The sequence below is a fragment of the Centruroides vittatus genome, unplaced genomic scaffold, assembly GCF_030686945.1.
Source record: "Centruroides vittatus isolate TY-2023 unplaced genomic scaffold, ASM3068694v2 contig_301, whole genome shotgun sequence".
Taxonomy (NCBI): domain Eukaryota; kingdom Metazoa; phylum Arthropoda; class Arachnida; order Scorpiones; family Buthidae; genus Centruroides; species Centruroides vittatus.
The window spans coordinates 4,225,078-4,244,300 of NW_027121927.1; the positions used below are offsets into that span (position 1 = coordinate 4,225,078).

At 26.5% G+C, this 19,223-nt stretch overlaps 1 protein-coding gene across 2 annotated transcripts in view; it reads left to right on the forward strand.

Moving 5' to 3' along the window:
* Nucleotides 1-19,223, forward strand: part of LOC136972786 (zinc finger C3H1 domain-containing protein-like) — a 92,945-nt gene that overhangs the window by 22,309 nt on the left and 51,413 nt on the right. For both annotated transcript variants that reach the window (XM_067267430.1, XM_067267431.1), the window contains exons 6-13: nt 1,470-1,563; nt 3,648-3,739; nt 6,295-6,429; nt 6,587-6,745; nt 8,663-8,865; nt 12,385-12,559; nt 14,738-14,896; nt 16,124-16,501. In XM_067267430.1, the coding sequence (XP_067123531.1) occupies nt 1,470-1,563; nt 3,648-3,739; nt 6,295-6,429; nt 6,587-6,745; nt 8,663-8,865; nt 12,385-12,559; nt 14,738-14,896; nt 16,124-16,501 (1,395 nt within the window). The remainder of the gene's footprint in view (nt 1-1,469; nt 1,564-3,647; nt 3,740-6,294; nt 6,430-6,586; nt 6,746-8,662; nt 8,866-12,384; nt 12,560-14,737; nt 14,897-16,123; nt 16,502-19,223) is intronic.

Below are 19,223 nucleotides of genomic sequence, written 5' to 3' on the forward strand. Positions count from 1 at the left end.
TATTTGTACTGTCCATGCAAATAAGAGCATGCTTATATGTTATATGTAAAAATTGCTTATTTTTGCATTTTTGAAAAACACAGCCTGCTTTGTTTATAAGAGGTGTGTCAGCTTCTACTGGCTTATAAGAGAACTGTATTGCTGTGACAATGTAAAACTAAATGTCAGTGTACTGATACGTAACTATTCAGGGACATTTCTGTGATAACTATTATTAAAAATAAAAAGCCAAAATAAAAAATTGCTTTTAATACTGTAAAAGTATTTTAAAATATAGTGTTTTTTAAATATACTTGTGGAATATAGTTCACCTATAAGAATATACTCTTATATGCACAAAAATACAGTATGTAACATTTAATTTAGTTTTATGATTTTAATGATTTGTAATAATATCAAAAAATATTAACTGTAAAAATATTTCTGTAATATAATTTATAACATTATTTTTGACTTTATCAACTAATTGTTATACAGTATTATTTACAATACTGTGTTAAAATGATGACATTAACAGAAAAAAACATGAAAAAAGTTAAGTAAGAACTGCCTATTGATTAATTAAATTAAAAAAAAATGAAAGCTGCAGAAAAATACTGAGATAAATTATTTTAATAAATTTTATTCTTAAGTAATAGATAAAATAATTCCATCTGTTGAAGTTAAAAAAATTTAATTGTATGCTAATAGATAGATATAAAAATTTCCATAGATTTATTTATTTATTTATTTTTTGCATAGAAACTTTTTGTATGCACATTTAAAAAAATTTTACTAAAATTATTATATTTTTAGACTCACTCCCATAACTTTCAAAAAAAATAATTTTAAATAATTTTTGTAGATATTCTTACGCAATTTTACATTAAAAAAATAAAAATATATGTATATACAGTCAAACCTGTTTTTATGCGGGGGATAGGGACCGCATTAAAAAAAACGCATAAAAAAAATTGCACGAAACTTTACGAGTGGCTATAAAAAATAGTTTTCGCAACACAATTAAAAAAATATTTTTTTTATGCGATCAACAGGGACCGTATAAAAAAAGTCTCACATAGAAAATAACTCAAAACCGTACGAAATAGAATTTATTGACTACAGATGTCAGCACTTGACTGCATCGTCTGGTCTATCGTCTGTTTTACATATTTTTGTCCAGGTGGTGTTTTGTTGACTTAAAAAGTAAATAATTTCATTTTTCGCATATTCATGCAATAATATTACTATAATAAGTGCATTTATACTATAATAAGTTCATTTAGCTATAATAAGTCAATGTGAGACATGACGAATCGCACGAGACTAGATGCCAACTATACCGCACAAATAAAAAATCGCACAAAAAAAACTGCACAAATTAAAAATCGCACATAAAAAGAGCACATAAAAACAGGTTTGACTGTATTTAAAATTATATATTTAATTAAATTAAATATTAATATAAAAAATAATTTTTTTTTTTACAGAAAGAAAAGGATCATCTATGCAATTCACTGGGTGATAATTATGAACAAGTAGAAATGGATTTAGACAGTGATGATAATCCAGATTCTTCAGAAAGTGAGTTAACATAAGCATAAAATTTTTATCATTAAAATATCACAATATAATGTTTGTTTCGATATCTGTTTGCTCCTTTTAAAAAATTATGAATTTCTTTTCTCAGTTTTATTTTCTGTGTAAATTGTTATACAATTTTTCCTAACAATCTAAGTTTTATATTTTTTATTAATTTTGTATTTTATTTAGAATGGATAAAAACAAATTATAAATATGATTTATTTTGTAATCGATAATTGGATATTGGATATACATCAAGTGAACAAAAGTATTTGAACACTGATAAAAAGGGACAAGTGCTATAAATATTTTGACAAAAGGTGCAAAAAGTTTCCTTCTGTTTGTCTTGTGATCATATAGAGTGGTCATGTTCATTTGTATAATTTTGCACACTTCTGGAGGTTAGTATTTGCCAAAATGCTACATGGAAAATAGCTCACTGATATTCAGAGAGGAATGATTATTGGATGCCATCACAGTAATCAGTGTGTACGTAGCATTTCCAGGCTTCTGGAATTTCCAAAATCCAATAGAAAGAAACTGGAACATGTGGATCTGCACATAGAAGTGGATGGCCTCATAAACTCACTGATCATGGGAGGAGAGCATTAGTACACATTGTGAGGAAAAAGCACATGTCTATTACTGTCAGTATTGTTGAGAACTTTCAGCAAGTACAAATGTAGCAATCATTAACAAAACTCTCCAGTGGGAGTTGCACAGTTGCTGTTATCACAACAGATGTGCCATCCACAAGCCTCAAGTCTCATGATCCAATGTAAGCTAATGGCTCTAATGGTGTAAACAACAATATTCCTGGATCATATAGATGATTGGAAGAAAATCATGTGGAGTTGTGAATTATGCTTTATGCTTAACCAGTTGAATGGGTGAGTTTGTGTTTGGTGCTTGCCCAGAGAATGGTTCAGTCATGACTGTTGTTCCCACAGTATGATGTAGTGGAGGATCAGTGATAGTTTGGGACTGTTTCTTCTGGCAAGGACTGTCCCAAAGCTCTCAACTTTTAATTTTGTAAAAACTGATGTTATGGCCAGGAAAAGCTGACAGTGAAAATTTTAATCAAAATGTAATAGTTTTGACAACTTTGATGGAATTCTCTAGTGCAAAGCGTACAGAAACGATAAACTTATTAAGAACCATATAGAGCAGAAATTTGTTAAGTGTCACCTATGGGACCAGAGTAGTGCTAGAATTTTGAAAATTCCAGATTATTACATGCTTTTTGTATTTTTGCAAAATTGATAGGATATGAAATCTGACATTGCAGCCATTGCTGTATACTTATACCAGCACACACTGCTGTATACTTGCTATTTGTTACACATTTGTTAATTAGTCTGAAGATGATACATCACATGATATACTGTGTTAGACTTGATTGAAAGGCCTACAAATGTTAATGTAGATATATATGTAATTATTTTCCAGACATGTACTATACAGTATACATATGATTCACAAAAGTCTCTAAAGTTACACCACAAATTACAGTTGGAATATGAGGAACTTCTTATTGTTCTTGTACTGTTCTTGCATTGGCCTGTGGAAAAAAAAATACATCAGTCATGCAAAATGTGCACTAGCACAAATAAAGCAATATTTATTTGACACAATACAATGTAACCATATATAATTTACTGAATTATACTGCATAGGAGTTTGAAATCATCTTGATTATCCTTGAGACAACATTGATGGAAATGTTTCATCTGTTGGATTTGGATCATTGATGTCTTCTTCCACAAGATGGTGTTCTGATAAAGTTTGTCTTTGTTTCAAACATTTATGATGCATAATTTTTATATTTCTTCACTTTCTTTTTATAGTGAGTCTAGTGCATCATGTGTTCAAATAAATTATGATTTATAGAATATTAGTATGCTAGATTATATATTAGCATGCTAGTTTTGAATTATTGGATGCGAGATTAACAAACTTGTACATTACTGTAATATTGGTATGATATTTATTTAAGCTTTCCAAAATTTTTTATTTAATAAATTTATAATTTAATTTTTGAGGTAATTTTTATACTTACATTTTTTCATTATTTCATTAATTAGGTATACTATCTAGAGATGATATTGATGATAAAGTTTTAAGAGAACAATTGCTACAGTCTTTGTTTGGAAAGAGAAAGATTCAAGAACAAAAGGTATTGTATCAATAATAATGCACTTGAAAAATGAATATTGTTTTTTATTGTTGTTTTAAAAAAATACATTATGATTTAAAAATAATGTGTAATTTATTGTTCATTATAATTAGTAATTAGTAGTAATTCAAATAAAAAATAACACTGTTCTACAAAAAATTTATTTTTACTTTTGTGAATCATTTTCACTGATTTTAATTGTTTCAATGGTGCTGAATCTGAATCTGGCAACAGAATTGGCCTATCATCCACCACTTTTGATAATGAGAGTTTTGAAGGAAAACATTTTCTGTTTGAAATATATTTATTGGCTAGGCACATTGCTACTTGGCTAATTGGATACAAATAAGTTTTTTAATTATTCCTTTTTCATAATTCTATACATTTAAAAACTGAAACACTTGATGACATGTTTCTTTTATATTTTTCTGAAGTCTTTCACTTTCAAGTCCAGCTGTAATCTGCTAGCATGCTTTTGTTCCACCTTCTATACAGTTTTTTCATTTGAGAAAGAGTTGGATGGAATCTTTCTCCATGTTCATCAGAAACAGCTCCTAGTTTGGCAGGGAAAAAATCTAAATGGGAATGCAGGGAATGCATCTTGAGTGACATATTGCAACCCAGTGTTTGGTAGAATGTTAACAACTTTTCTACAATTTTTTCATAGTTGTTAACTCATACATTCTCCAAAAAATTTCTTGCTCACATTTTAAAATGCATTACACACTATCCTTTCCACTGGGTTAAGTTTTTCCTCAAAACTAGAGTTCTTCAAAAGCTGGCTTACTTGGGAACCAACAAAACTTCCTGCTTCACTTTTGCATTGCTCAGATAAGAAAACTTTTGTTTCAGTTAAGCAAAGCTTACTTCTCTGTCTGTACCTTTCATCCTTTCACAAAGTTTTTCATCAAACTGAGCTTGATGCGAAGAGGAGGTAAGAAGATTTTAGTTTTTTCCATCAGAGCAGGAAAAGCAATATTTTTCTGATCTTGTATGTTTGCAGCTTTGGGCCACTTTTATATCAAGTAGTGATTGGTTCTTGCTCAGCTGTCCCATTCACAAAAGAAAACAGCAAATTTTAGTATATTATCCTTGAAGACCTGTTAGCCTCGCAACAACTTGAGTCAGCACACATTCCATTTATGCTCCTTGTATTTTATCTTGTTCAGCTGCAGTACTTTGAGCAGTATTGTCATAAGTTTCTTTTATGTGAACAGCATGAGCAACTGGTACAGAGGGATGTTTGTTGCCATTCTGCAGCAAAATCTTGATGAGCCAATAAAGAGTCTCTGCAGGATTCTGTGGGAGCTGAAGCTTCTCAAACTAATGCAATATATCAATGCAAAAAGTGAGATTCTCCTCCATTGAAAAAATTTCACATTTTCTGATTTCTTTTTTTGTAACAGGACACTTTAACTTCTTTCTCCAAAAGTTTTTTGCTGTTGGTTTTATATTTTATTCAAATAAGAGTAACAGAAAATTTGTCTAAGAGAGTCATTTTGCTGCAAAAAAAAAACAAAAAATGGTATTTTTAAAAATTCTGTATGACTTCAGATTCATATTAGCACACTAAATTATGTAAAGAAAAAAATCACATTTGATTTCAAGGATTTTGATGCAGAACAGTGTGATTGATTGATCAATCATCACAATCATTCATTGCAAAAGTCTCTTTGTTTAAACACACAATTTTATAGCAAAATATTATTCTCATTTACAAGTGGGCAATTTTGTCTACTCACTACACAGTCAAGTAGATTCTTATCAGTGCTATAAAACAATGGTTATCAAGATAAATTTAGATTGTGTCTTGATTTTTTTTCTTCTTTTCATGGGAATCTATAGCACTTGCCTTTTCCTTTTAATAATATCTTGATTTGTTTTCATAGTAGACAGTTGAAAACAGTTTATTTTTAAGCATGCTTATTTAAAATAAAAATATTTGGACTCTAATAATAATATAAATTAAAGTACTATATTTGAATATGATTAAAAGTAACCTAAAAGTATTACATTATTAATAATTGAGTTTATAATAATGTAAGGACTTTCACATTTTTGTGCTTAATATGAAAAATAATGTTTTCAACATCATTTTGCATTAAGGATCTGAGAAGTTGAAAGAATTTAGGCTAAATAAGGAATTTTACAGGTTTGAGTGATTCTTTTGAATGATTATTTGAATATTCAAATCATGTACTGTAAATGATTATTATTCTATTATGAGAATTTAAATGAACTATTTTAATCACTTAATATCATCAATAATTTAAAAATGTAATTAATTAAAAAATGTAATCAATGAAATTATTATTTATGGAACTTAATACCAAAATTATCTTATAATTTTTTATATTAAGTTTCATAATACATAAATGTTTGATGATAAAATGTCAGTTTTCAAAAATATAAATGTATTTTTAAAGTCAGATGTTATATGTGGATGTATATTTTACAAATTTTAGAATTTTTAATAATTAATTTAAAACACATTTGTGAAAAATTAATGAACATTTGTTTTCTGTTAAAAATTTTATAAATATTTTCATTTCTAGGAAGTATTGACTGAAAATGTGCAACCAGAAATTACTGTTTCTAATACTGAAGAAGTTACAGAAACAAGCAATATTATGACAGAGGAATCTTCTAAAAATAATTGCATTGAAGCTGTAACTATAAATAATACTATAGTATGTATTTTTGTTTAACAATATCGTAACTAATATAGTGGTAACTGAATCAATTGATGGCATTTTTATGAAGTTTAATATGTTACTTTTCAAATATAGTTTCAAACAAAATATAAAAAATTTTTTCTTGTTGAATAATTTTTATAAAATTGTTTAGCCGAAACCTGCACCTTTAGTAATAAACCTTGCTGAAGATTCATCATCTAGTAATTCAGACAATGAAACAAAAGATCCAGAAACACTTTCCCCTGATAATACAGAAGCACTTCCAGCAAGTTTAGAAGAATTATTAAAACAGGCTCGTAAAAAATCTGAGGTAAATATTCAAAGAAAACCTCAATATACATTATATATAAATTATATAAAAATTTAACAGATAAATGTAGATCTAAAAGTATATATTAATAATGTATTTAAAAATAGAAGAGGTGAAGGATTCTTTCACAAGCATGTTTGAGACCAGATGGCATTTGTGATTTTCATTATTGCTAGAAAAAGTTAGAACTGGAATTATTGTAATTTGCATCTCATGCAGCCTTCTACCAAATGAGTATATTGGGATGATTAAAAAAAGCTGTGATCATCCCAGATACTCATTTGAAAGATAGCAGATGGCCAAAATCTGGTATTTCCTTTAGAGTTAATCCTATGTATTTCTGAATCACAGATGAATTCTATATTGTCTGACCAATCCAAGTTCCATAAAATGCATTTTATAAATGTTTAAATTTTATTTGTTGTGAAATTTATAAAAATGATTACTATGTGATCTTTGTTCACAGTTCTTGATATACGAGAACTTGATACAGTGAACTGTTTTTTAAACATTTCTTTCCCATTTATGAGATAAAATATTTGGTAGAATGGACACCAGTTAATATTCACAAGAACAAAATATTCTAATCAAGAATTTTGTTGAGATTGAAACAGGTGATGTTGTTGGTTCCAGTTATTCTTCATTTAGGTGGCTTATAGGTTCCAATTTCATTTTCTGTTTTACTTACGTTGCATCTTCGTTTATGGAACCAATATATACCATCTCTCACCTCTGATGCAGATTTGTGATAATGAATTTGCTTCACCTAACAGTCACCTCTTCTAGCAGTAAATATAATGTTATTAATTAAAAAACTAATTTTATTTTATTTTACTTGTTTTCTGCTTGCTTATAGTCTTCAACTAACTAGATTTTTTACAATTAAGTTAATATCAGATAACTTAGGTATATGCTCTCATTTTTTATTAGTTACTTTTATATTGGTATGTAGTCTAATCAGTATTTTGAATTTACTCAGTTGATAGGTGACTAGCATTTTAATGCTATTTAGAGAACATATGTAGGGTGACTGGGTTATGCTGTAATGAGATAGAAATTTTGACAGTAAGAAAGAACAGTTACGCTCCACTCTTTTTAATTTATGAGAGTTTTTTTTAGGAACAAGATAGATTCATAAATCAGGGTTACACTGTTTTTACTAATCATTAATATAATGATTGGTTTATGAAATTACATTTAGGATTCATTTCTGTAATTTTTATTTATTCATTATTCTTCAGCATTTATTACAATTTTTTTATCAGTTTGTAAATATTTTGTATACTTCTATTAAAGGCATTTACTGAAATGTTAAACCAAAATTTATTTTAAATGTCAGTTTTAATTTTTTGTAATTTTTATTTGGTTGATAAAGTGCTTTTGAATAATACCATTTTAAAAATCTAAATTCTGATTATTCATATTTTTAAAGAAATGAAGGAAACTTTTATGTAATAATAGAAAAAATGACAAGAAATATAATAATAATAATTATAAATTATTTTTAAGAAAATATAATTTTTTAATTATATTTTCTTGTCACTTTTTTAATTATCAATTATAATTTTATTTCAGTTTTTCTTATTTTTGTTTTGTAATTTGTAGTACTTTTCATAGATATAAATTTTAAAATTGTAATTGAAGAGTACATATTATTATTTTAATATTTTATTATAAACATAATATAATAATTAAGTATTAAAATGTTTATAAACACAGTTCTGAAATAAACTTTCTTTTGCAAATTCTTTATGAAAAATTTGGTATTGGCAAACTAATGAAAACAAAATTGAGACTATGGAAATGTCTCAGTCAGTATCTAATTTTTATGAAATCTTAAATAAGAAGTTAATGTTTTAATATCTATTTATTAAATTTTATTGTGTGATAGTCATGAATAAAAATTTGTTTTAATAGAAAAAAGCAGGATTTATTAAAAATGTTAGCCTTCAGACACCTTCAGCAGTATCCAAATTATCAAGAGCTCAACAGTTAGAATATAGAAAATTAAAAGAAGAAATTGCTAAAAGAGAATCTTTACAAAAGAATGAAAATAAAGATTCAGGCAATGAAAATTTAAAACAAACTGCAAAGTATGAAGAGAAATTGTCATTGGAAAGGTAATAATTAACTTTTAAAATCTTTAAAGTTTAAATTTTTTGAAACTTGATTTTTATTATTATGCATCTGTTGAAAGTAATTTATTATTGTTGTCTATTGTTAAAGAAGAGCAAATTGTACCAGTAAGAAACCAGCAAATTACCAGTTGAGGATAATTGTACCAGTTATTGCCATTTAGAAATTTCAAATTTTAAAATAAGCTAAACAAAAACTGTTCAGCTGCACAATCTATTGTTAGAGAATAAATTGAAAACACATAGTATAAGAATTATTTTAAGGGCAACTACTGAGGCTTTTATTTTTTAATTATATTTTGATATATCAATTAGCTATCAGTCAGTTGATGAAATATTACAGTTGAGAGTAAATTGATAACATTTGTACTGTACATTAGAGAAAAAAACTTTTAAGGAAAGGTTCTAGATATAATAAATGATACTAGAAACATCAAAAATTAGTTTTTAATCATATTTTTTCATTTAAACTATAGGGTATATTTTAATTATACATGACACTCGTTGAAATTTTTTATATAATTAACAATTTTTCATTTTTGAAAAATATGTTTTCTAATGAGCAATTATTTTATTGTGACATTGTTACAATGCCAAGCTGCAATTTTTAATCCACATCAAATTAGTTATCTTCCCTTACTTCATACTTTTCCTAATAACAACAGAGTAATTCTAGTCATCTATCTAATTGTGAGAATGTGAAAGTCCATTTTATTCGATAATTTATTGATCTTATTTACTACAGTTTTAGATTTCCCACTTGATAAATGATCTCTCTGTAATATTTCAGCTATAAAATAGAGCAAAAATCAATGTTTTGAGTGGGAAAGGGAAGTTCCACTTCCTTTAGAAAGTTCTTACCCTGAATTTATCTATAGCCTCTGTCTCTTGTGTCAGATGTTTGTCCAGTCAGACGATCAGAATTCTATAATCTAATTGGTGAGAACTGAGAATAAGTAGGGAAAAATTCATGAGTTTGGGGCAGTCAATAGAAACTCGACATTGCCATATCAGACAGCAGTTCATGACCAGAAGGAAGTTGCCATAAAAATAGCAACAGAAGATAGTCCCGCATTCATTTTGCATTCTCCAAGTTTGATCTACTGAGGTATTATCATTATTTATACCGATTGTAAACTCTCTCTCTCGATTTTATTTAAAGGTTTATTTTAAATTTAGAGGTTTGATTCACGATAGGTTATATTAAGCGTCTTGATTTATGTACCTCTTGTTTTATTTTATACATTAAATCCTTTACTGTTATTGTTAACCTGTTGATTCCCTCAATTATTTAAGTACAGACATTTACCCTGCTAAGATCAGAACTTACCCACAACTCCTCCCCACTCTCATTTAAGACCCTCCTATATAGCCATCAACGACTCCGTGAGCAGAACTAACCATTCTGACGATTAAAGATTCCCGAGTCTAATCTTGAGCCTTGTATTCTCACATAATCTTTACAGGAAAAAATTTTTGAATTGAAATAACATGACTTCTGATTTGCATTGGAAGTTTGTATATAGTTAATCGGGGCCTCCTGCCCTATGCTTTCCGTATCTGGTCTCAACTTTCATTTATCTAAATCTGTTCTTGAGATTAAGGAAGGACAGATGGACTGATGGATGAGAGTGGGAATTTATAGGTGTACAATTTTTAATAATAATCGAGGCTATCGTATCGTTAAAAATTATTTCTTCATTTTGTACAAACAAAATAAATATATTGAAGAATATAAAAACATGAAAATTATACTTTAGAAGTAAATCTAGTATCAAAAACGTTCGATTCAGCATGACACAGTCCAACTGAAAATCGTTCAGATTACCAGCAATTCTGATTAACAACTCTCTACTGTATTATCTATTATAACATCCATTCCCAGAAAGAATTGCAAGATTTAATGCCAATGAATTCTTTGGAAATGAGCAAATGATAACATCTATTATTTACAGCTCAATTTTTACATGAATTGAAAAACTGCATTATCCATGATTTGGAAGGAATCACATCTGTAATGTATTGCAACACTTTCTAAGAATTTGAATGTTTGAAAATTTTGAATGGACATTTCATGAGTAACAAAGAAAACACAAATTGAAGTGTGTTAAAATTGTGAAAACTAGAGAGATTTTTAAAAAGTACTCTTTCTTATAATGAAAATTGCATTCTTCTACTTCTATTTATATTCATTTCTATTCATATTTTAAAATTTTTAGGCACTTCTTAATGTATTCAGTAGTCTATAGACATAATTTCTTTTGATTATTAATTTATATGCTGTTGCATTAGATTTCATATTTGATAGATAATTTGATACATTTTCTACAACCTGAAAGTAATGTAAATACATTCATATGGCATAAAATACATGTTTGTAAAAATGAAAATTTGTTGCATTTTATTAAATATATCTGATAGAAAATAGTGTGTGTGGGCAATGTTAATAATTTTTGAAAATTGTGAAATAAGTAGTAATATGAGAATGTGATGTTTTTGTAGTGTTTGTTTAGCTGTACACAGATATCATTATCCTAATTCTTTTTTCAACTGTTTGAATGAAAGAACTATTCATAGAAAAACTATTATTCATAACTATTACACAGATATAAAAATTTTTGTAAAAATAAACAAAGCAGGTTTTACATGAAAAATTATTTAATACTTTTTAACATGATGAATTTCTTTTTTACCAAAATTACAGTAGAGACTCGTTAATCGGAACCCCGGTAATCAGAATCGCCGGTAATCGGAACGATTTTCAGTCGGACTGTGTCATGCTGAATCGAACGTTTTTGATACAAAATTTACTTCTAAAGTATAATTTTCATGTTTTTATATTCTTCAATAAATTTATTTTGTTTGTACAAAATGCAGAAATAATTTTTAACGATACGATAGCCTCAATTATTATTATAAAAATTTTCGTTGGGCTTAAAATCGACGAAAATTCAACACTAAGCGACACGCGACAGAGAAAAATTTGAACATCAGACAGGTTAATGTATTTTTTCGTACATAATCGGTAATTGGAACAAATCACTAATCTGAACAACCCCAATCCCCAATTGATTCCGATTTTCGGTTCTCTACTGTATTTATAATGTTTAAAATATATTTATGTAACTTTTGTTTTCTTTTGGAATCTTTTATAATTTCTGCACTAATTGGGCAATTTAAAGAGAAATAAGAGAGATGTATTCAAGATCAATAATATCAAAACACGATTGCAAGTGAGAAAAGATAAATCACTGCACACATCTTTGAAGTTGACATACATACACTTTTTAAAATACTGGCAGAAAATTATTTTTGTTCAAGTTATTTTTCAAGAAATATGTAATTAGAAATGTAAACTAAATGAAAAAGACTGGTGTTATCTTTAAAACTGTGTGACAAGATTATTATTATAATCATTAAAGATTTTATTGTAATTATATATAATTAAGAATACAATTATTAAATTGATTAAGTAGTCAAATTACAAAATTAAATAAAATTTAGATTGAAACTGAAGAAAGATAAAGAGAAATTAGGATTACTGCAATTACAATTATTAAGAAAGAAAGCTATTGCAGGATCTGCTTATAATAAAGTTCAACAATTAAAAGAACAACTTGCTGCTGCAGAAAAAGTGGCAGCTGCAGATTTGAAAATGGTAAAAATGTGTAGTTTAGAGGTAAGTGTGTTTTTTTTAATTTTCAAAAGTTTTTAAAATATACTTTATTTTTATTTAAGCATTAAAAAGGGATATATATAAATATAAAATTTTTATTATTATTATTATTTTTGCTGTTTTCAATTTTATCATTCAAAAATAACAATAAAAAATAAATTTTTTGTTTTTATTATTTAACTGGTACATTGTATAGGATTTCTATTGTGAAATGCCTGAAAATTATCATGTTTGCAGGGTTAAAGAATAAAGATGTGGTGGATTTATTAACAAATATCAATCATACAATACTACAAGTTTATAGAAACATATGTTAGTACACCTCTACATGGACTCTCTTTGTGACATGTGAGATATCTAGTCGGTACTCAGTTTCTTTCCAAGTTCTCTAGAACATGTCTATATTGGTTGTGCTGAAAGTTTCTGCAATCCTCGCAGCAATGTCTTTAAGGTTTTACATTGGACTTTTGTAAATGTTATCCTTGATGTAGCCCAAAAAAAGAAATCCAGTATCATAATGTCAGGTGAACATGAACCAATGGTATTGGTCTGTCTTTTCTTGTCCACCAACCTGGAAATGTTTCATTCAGAACTTGCTGGACATCTAGTGACCAATGAGATGGAGCACCATCTTGCTGGAAAAAGACATTTGGTTGCAGGTATTTCAGCTGAGGAAAGGCAGAGTTATAGCTTGTCCATATAAATGTTGCCTATGATAGTGTTTCCACAAAGATGAAAGGTCAAATAACCACGTCCTTCTTAAGGTCACACCAAATGTTGACTTTTGGACTGTCTTGCATGTGTTCCCTGATGCAATGAGGATTCTTGGATCTCCATATTCAAACATTGTTTGTTCATGTCTTCAGAAACACAAAGTTACCTCATTAGAGAACAGAATGTTTGACAAATTTTGGATCTTTGTCAATTCAATGAAGCATGTCCACAGCAAATTCCTGTTGTTGTTGTTGTTCATTTAGCTTTATCTCCTACAGAATCTGAAGCTTGTAAATGTAAAGATGCAGCAGTTTGCATAGAACCTTGTGCACAGTTGCACGTGGAATCTGCAGTTCCTGGGAAGCTCATAAAATTGAGTTTGTCAGACTTTTGACAAACACTTAACAGATATTCTCAATTGCGACTTTGGGGAGACATTTCTGGCCATCTCTGTCCTGTTTCAGCATGCTTCCACACACCATAAATTTCTTGTACCATACTTTTCTCCTCTTGGTATCTGGTGTTGCTTTCTGATAAACACAGGAAAAGTTCTTTTGCAATGATAGACTTAAACTCAGCAAATCACACCACAACCAGTGTGTTCTGCAGTAATTCATTTTTGTGGGAACAACTAAAAGCATGCTTCTGAGTATCAGAAATATTGTAAAAATTAAAAATTGTAATGTATTGTAAAAATTGTATTTTTATAATACATTTTAAAATGTATTATAAAAATACATATAATAAAATGTATAAAAATACAAAAATACAAATAAAATGTATTATAAAAATACAATTTAAAATGTATTGTAAAAATTTAAGTAGTAATTTTGCAACAGCAAATATACCATTAATCTGAAAAGTTTTTTATTTCCTAAATTGTGAAAGCATTAAAAATCAAGGCATTTCACTGTAGACACCTATTACATTAAATATCCCCTTTGAATATTTTTCCTTTATTATTATTTTATAATTGGTAGTCTTTAAAAATGTCAACGAAAGTAGAATTGTATTAAGAAATAGTCTAAAAAGTTCAACATATAAAAAAATAATTACAGATTTTTTTTTTATGGTGGGACTCTAGTTATAACTTTCTAATTGTAAAGATTATTATTATATGAATATTGAAAAAGAAATAGTTGCTTGCTTTGATTGGGTTGAATAATTGCAATAAATTTTAATTTTACATAAAGTTTTATAAACATTTATCATCATTTATTATTCTGTTGGGTATTTCATATAATTTCATTAAACGTTTTTCCAAAAATAAACAAAAAACAGAGAAGTTAATAATAATTGTATTTTTATTTTAATGTAAAAGTGCTCTTGAGAGAAATTTTTTAATTCTTATGCCTATTTAGGCATTTAAATATAATGATAAAATTTTATTAATTTAAAAAAAATTGCTTTCCTATGTATTTGTTTAAGCAAAAAATTAAGTTTTTTTTAAAATTTATTTATGTTCAGATAAAACAATTACAGACAGGCATAAATAAAAGAATATCGGATATCAAAGAATTAGAAAAAGAATGCAAGTCTGTTGTATCAGATGATTCTGGAAAGATTGAACGAAATAATCAATCATTAAAGCCATCAAATAATAAATCACTCACATTGATGAAAAATGTAAGTATTGAATGAATACATTTAATGCTCACTTCTTATACTTAGTTTGAATATTTTGATTTTTTTCATAATTAACAATATTTAATATTCTTATTATTGTTGGTTTAATTAGTAAACAATAATATTTTATTAATATATCTATCTAAATTTTATTTAATAGCATACATAATAAAATCAATCAATAATATATTTTCATTATGAAGAATTATTTTAAATACAAATCTTGGTATTATTTAAAAACTTACAGTTGTTAATAGTTTTAAATCAGATGTGAAATGAAATAATTAAGCAGTGTCAAATTAAGCAGCTTTGTTTTGAACAATATCATTTTCAAAAAACAGTCTACTTGATAGAACTGAATTGAGTGGAGAATAAAGTAGTAATAAGTTTCTAGAATTGGCATTTAATTGTATTAGCTAAACAGTATCTATAACTGTCTCCGAAAATCCATAAAATATCTTAGTTAACACACAATTCTCACTTGGATAGTAGTTCATAATGTATCAAAAACTATTGAAAACAATTTTAAACATTTATATAACTTCCTTTTTTAATATTATTGTTTAAAATTGTTTTTGATATGTTATGAATCATGTGAGAATTGTGTGTTATCCATGTGAGAATTGTGTGTTAATTAAGATATTTTAAGGATTTTTGGTAGACAATTATAGAAACTGTTTAGCTAATATGATTTAAATGCCAATTGTAGAAACTTATTACTATTTTATTGAAAAAAGTCAATGGTTTGTTACAATGGCACATACAAAACATAGCTTAATAATTTACATAAGAATTTTTAAATATTATGCAAAATTATGTTTTTGCTATGTTTGTTAGTTTTGTATGTGTCATTGTAACAAGCTGTTGTCTTTTTTCTCTAGTAAAACATTTAAAATATAGTAAAATATCATTATTTTTTAAAAAGTAATGGCAATAAATAATTGTAAAAATTATGTAACTACTAGTTATACTTGACCAAATCATTATAATGTTTACTTATGTCTTATGATGAAATTTACAAAAATACAATATCTTTGTAACAGGATAAAACACTTCTTAATGAATAGTTTTAATACATTATTGGCAAAATATTTGCAAATTGAGTATTTTAAATAAATATTGTTGTATTTTTGCTTTTTATATGTATAGTATCAGAACCATATACTTAAAATTTCAAATTGCTAAAATTTTCTGGTGTTTAATTAGTTACTTTTTTTTTCTTTCTAGCCAACACCTAAAATGAAAGCTGAAATGAATATTTTGACAAATAGACCAAAAGCCAGAATGACTGGTGAAGAAATTGCAATTGAAAAGAAGCGACTGCAAACTTTAGAAAAAGAAATAACAACAAAATTACAAGAACTTAGAAAGAAATCTCATAAGACAATATTGTCAAAAAAATTAAAAAAATTAAATAATTCTCCAAAATTTTTTAATGAGAAAAATAAAAAATATACAGTGGATTTACCTCATAAAAATGTTTCAAATAATGGAAGAAAATTACATCGGAATATTCAATTAATTAAAAAAGAAGAAAAAGTATTAAATAAAAGTGATAACTCTGAGAAATGTCTTGAGAATTTAGTTTTATCTAAAGATAAAGTGGTAAGTTAAAATATAATATGAAAATTATTGAATAATATATGAATTTATTATAAGTGTTTCATAAGAAATCAATGATTCAAATTACTTCTTTTTATTATTATTTATTACAGTAATTGTCACAACTAATCAGTCAATGGTGATTGTTGTAGTAGTAGCTATTCTTATAATTGATTAAATAATTCATAAGTTTTTAAGTAACAAATAATAATTGTTGTTAAAGAAATTTAATAGAAGTTTCTCTTAAATATTTTTGCTAATTTCTCTCAAATTGATCATTGAAAATACTTGAGATTTTAATTATTTTATAGATTCTTAATTGCAAAAATTTATTACATTTAAATCATTAAATAGACTGTTTTATTTTATAATTAATATTTATTGAATGTTTTCAATTCAGTTTATTATAATCGTAGTCATGAAATGAATTAACGTTTCTAACAGGTTTAATATTAGCAGTAAAATTAAAATTGAGTGTAAGATACGTTGATCAATTTTCTGATTAATAAATTGGCAGTGGTTGTTAATTTATTGTTTAGGAAACACTATTCTATTTATCAACTTGTTTTATATATTATTTATTTTATTTTTAATAATAAATAATCTAAAGTTCTTTTGTTATTAAATATATTCATTATTTTTTAAAAATATGTTATGTAAAGAAAAATTCAAATATAATGTATTTATTGGGCTGCAATTTGAAAAAATTGTAGCCGTCTAAATTCCTGCTGTTGTTTATCTGTCTGTCTGTCTCAAGAACAGTGTTAGATAGATGAAAGTCAAGACCAGATATGGAAAGCTGGCAGGAGGTCTGATTAACTATATACGAACTTCCGCTTTGGGCCGGAAGTCACATTATTTCAATTAAAAAAATTTTTCCTTGAAAGGAGTTAGATAGATGACCGGCATGAATATTGTTAGTAGGAAAAGTATGATGTACCAGGGAAGACACTACTAAACTTAAGTGCAGTGTGGTGAAAAATTGCAGCCTGGCATTGTGGCATAAATAAATGCTTGTACTTTAAATATACTTTTCATTTAAAAAAATTTAAAATTGTACTTATTTTGTAAAAATTTTGATTAGTACTAAAAAACAACAGTGTTTTTTAATTTCCACATTCTTAATTTTGTTAAAATTGCCTTTCTTTGCTAAAATTGTAAAAAATAATCCTCACTGTTATTGTGAGTATTGATTGTTGTGTGTGTGTGTCAGTCAGATGTGAGCAATTGCCTCTCTGACCTCAATATTTAATTTCATTTTTGTGGGATTTAAATGCCAGTTAATGGAAAGACTGTGCTTTGTTTAATCTCAATTTACTAAAGCCAAAATAGTTAAATTGCATTATGATTATTATTATTTTATTTAAATTATCCTGAAACTTGTCTTAGAGTAAAATTGTATAAATGCAGATTATAAATTAATATTATGCTTTATTTGTGCCTACATTATAATGTCTATATGAATATGAGCCCTTTCTAAATGATTTTGATTTTTGCCCAATAATCTTCTAAATGAAAAAAGATGATGACTTCAACCTGTATAATCCTTGTTTTCTTTGTTTCTTTAATTTCTTGTTTTATTTTTTTATTTTAAATTTTTGAACATGATTTTCAAATAATTTCTTTTCATTATGAATAACAACCATGCTGTTTACACTTAACAAGTGAAAGCAATCTATGAATAATAATTTTGAAACTTTAACCTTTTCAAGTTTTTATTAGTTAGCAAAGATGAGCAAAATTTAAATTTTCATATTTCTCTGAAATGAGAGAATTTTAACACAAAGTATAGATTGTATTAATGTGTCGTCATCATTGTCCGTTCACTGATAACAGTTTATCAGAAACACATCCATTATTACAAGGATTATTCAGCTAGCCATAATTTGAGCAAACTTAAGAATTCTTGATCTATATTTATTAAAAATCAAATAAATATTATTTTATTATTTCATTTATCTAATGTTATTTTATAGTTGAGTAATTCTGATTCTGATGATGATGGGATTTCCATTATTTTAAAAATTGATTTTTTATTAATGTAATGCTAATTTTGAATTTAAAGAATGCATACAAATTTTACAAATAAATCTTTTGAAAACCCATTTAACAAATTTAAGAATCTATTTTAGCTGAATTTAAAACTTAATTATATATTAATATTTATTTCAAATTGACATCCACATTCAATGTAACTATTTGGAGACAGCACACAGGGTGCATTTGGAAATTGTAACTGGTGTTACCAGTAACACCAGTTAGAATTTCCAAATACGTCCACAGTAAGCTTTCAGTAATAAAATTTCAAATATAATAAAGTGAAATGTTTTCATATGTATTCACATTATATAATAGAAATATTAACTTTAATCTTAAATGTTTTTTCAATGTTAATAAAATAAATAAATAAATACTGATAAATCTGGTTTCAGAAAAGTATGGTATACTATTATGTAGAACAAATTTTCATTGTTTTTGTAAACAAAATTATTGTTCTTTGCAGCACTTACTTCTTGACTGAAAAATTTTTAGAAATTAGAAATGATAAATCTTGTTTTTGGAAATGAGGTTGTTGTTAAATTAGAAAAATTTAGATTATTTTGTAAAAATTTCTTTTATCATTTTTAAATTAACATTATTTTTAAACATTATAATATGGTAAGAATACTCATATATACTCCCCTTTCCAGAGGTAATTAACTCTAAAGGAATAAATAATCATGTT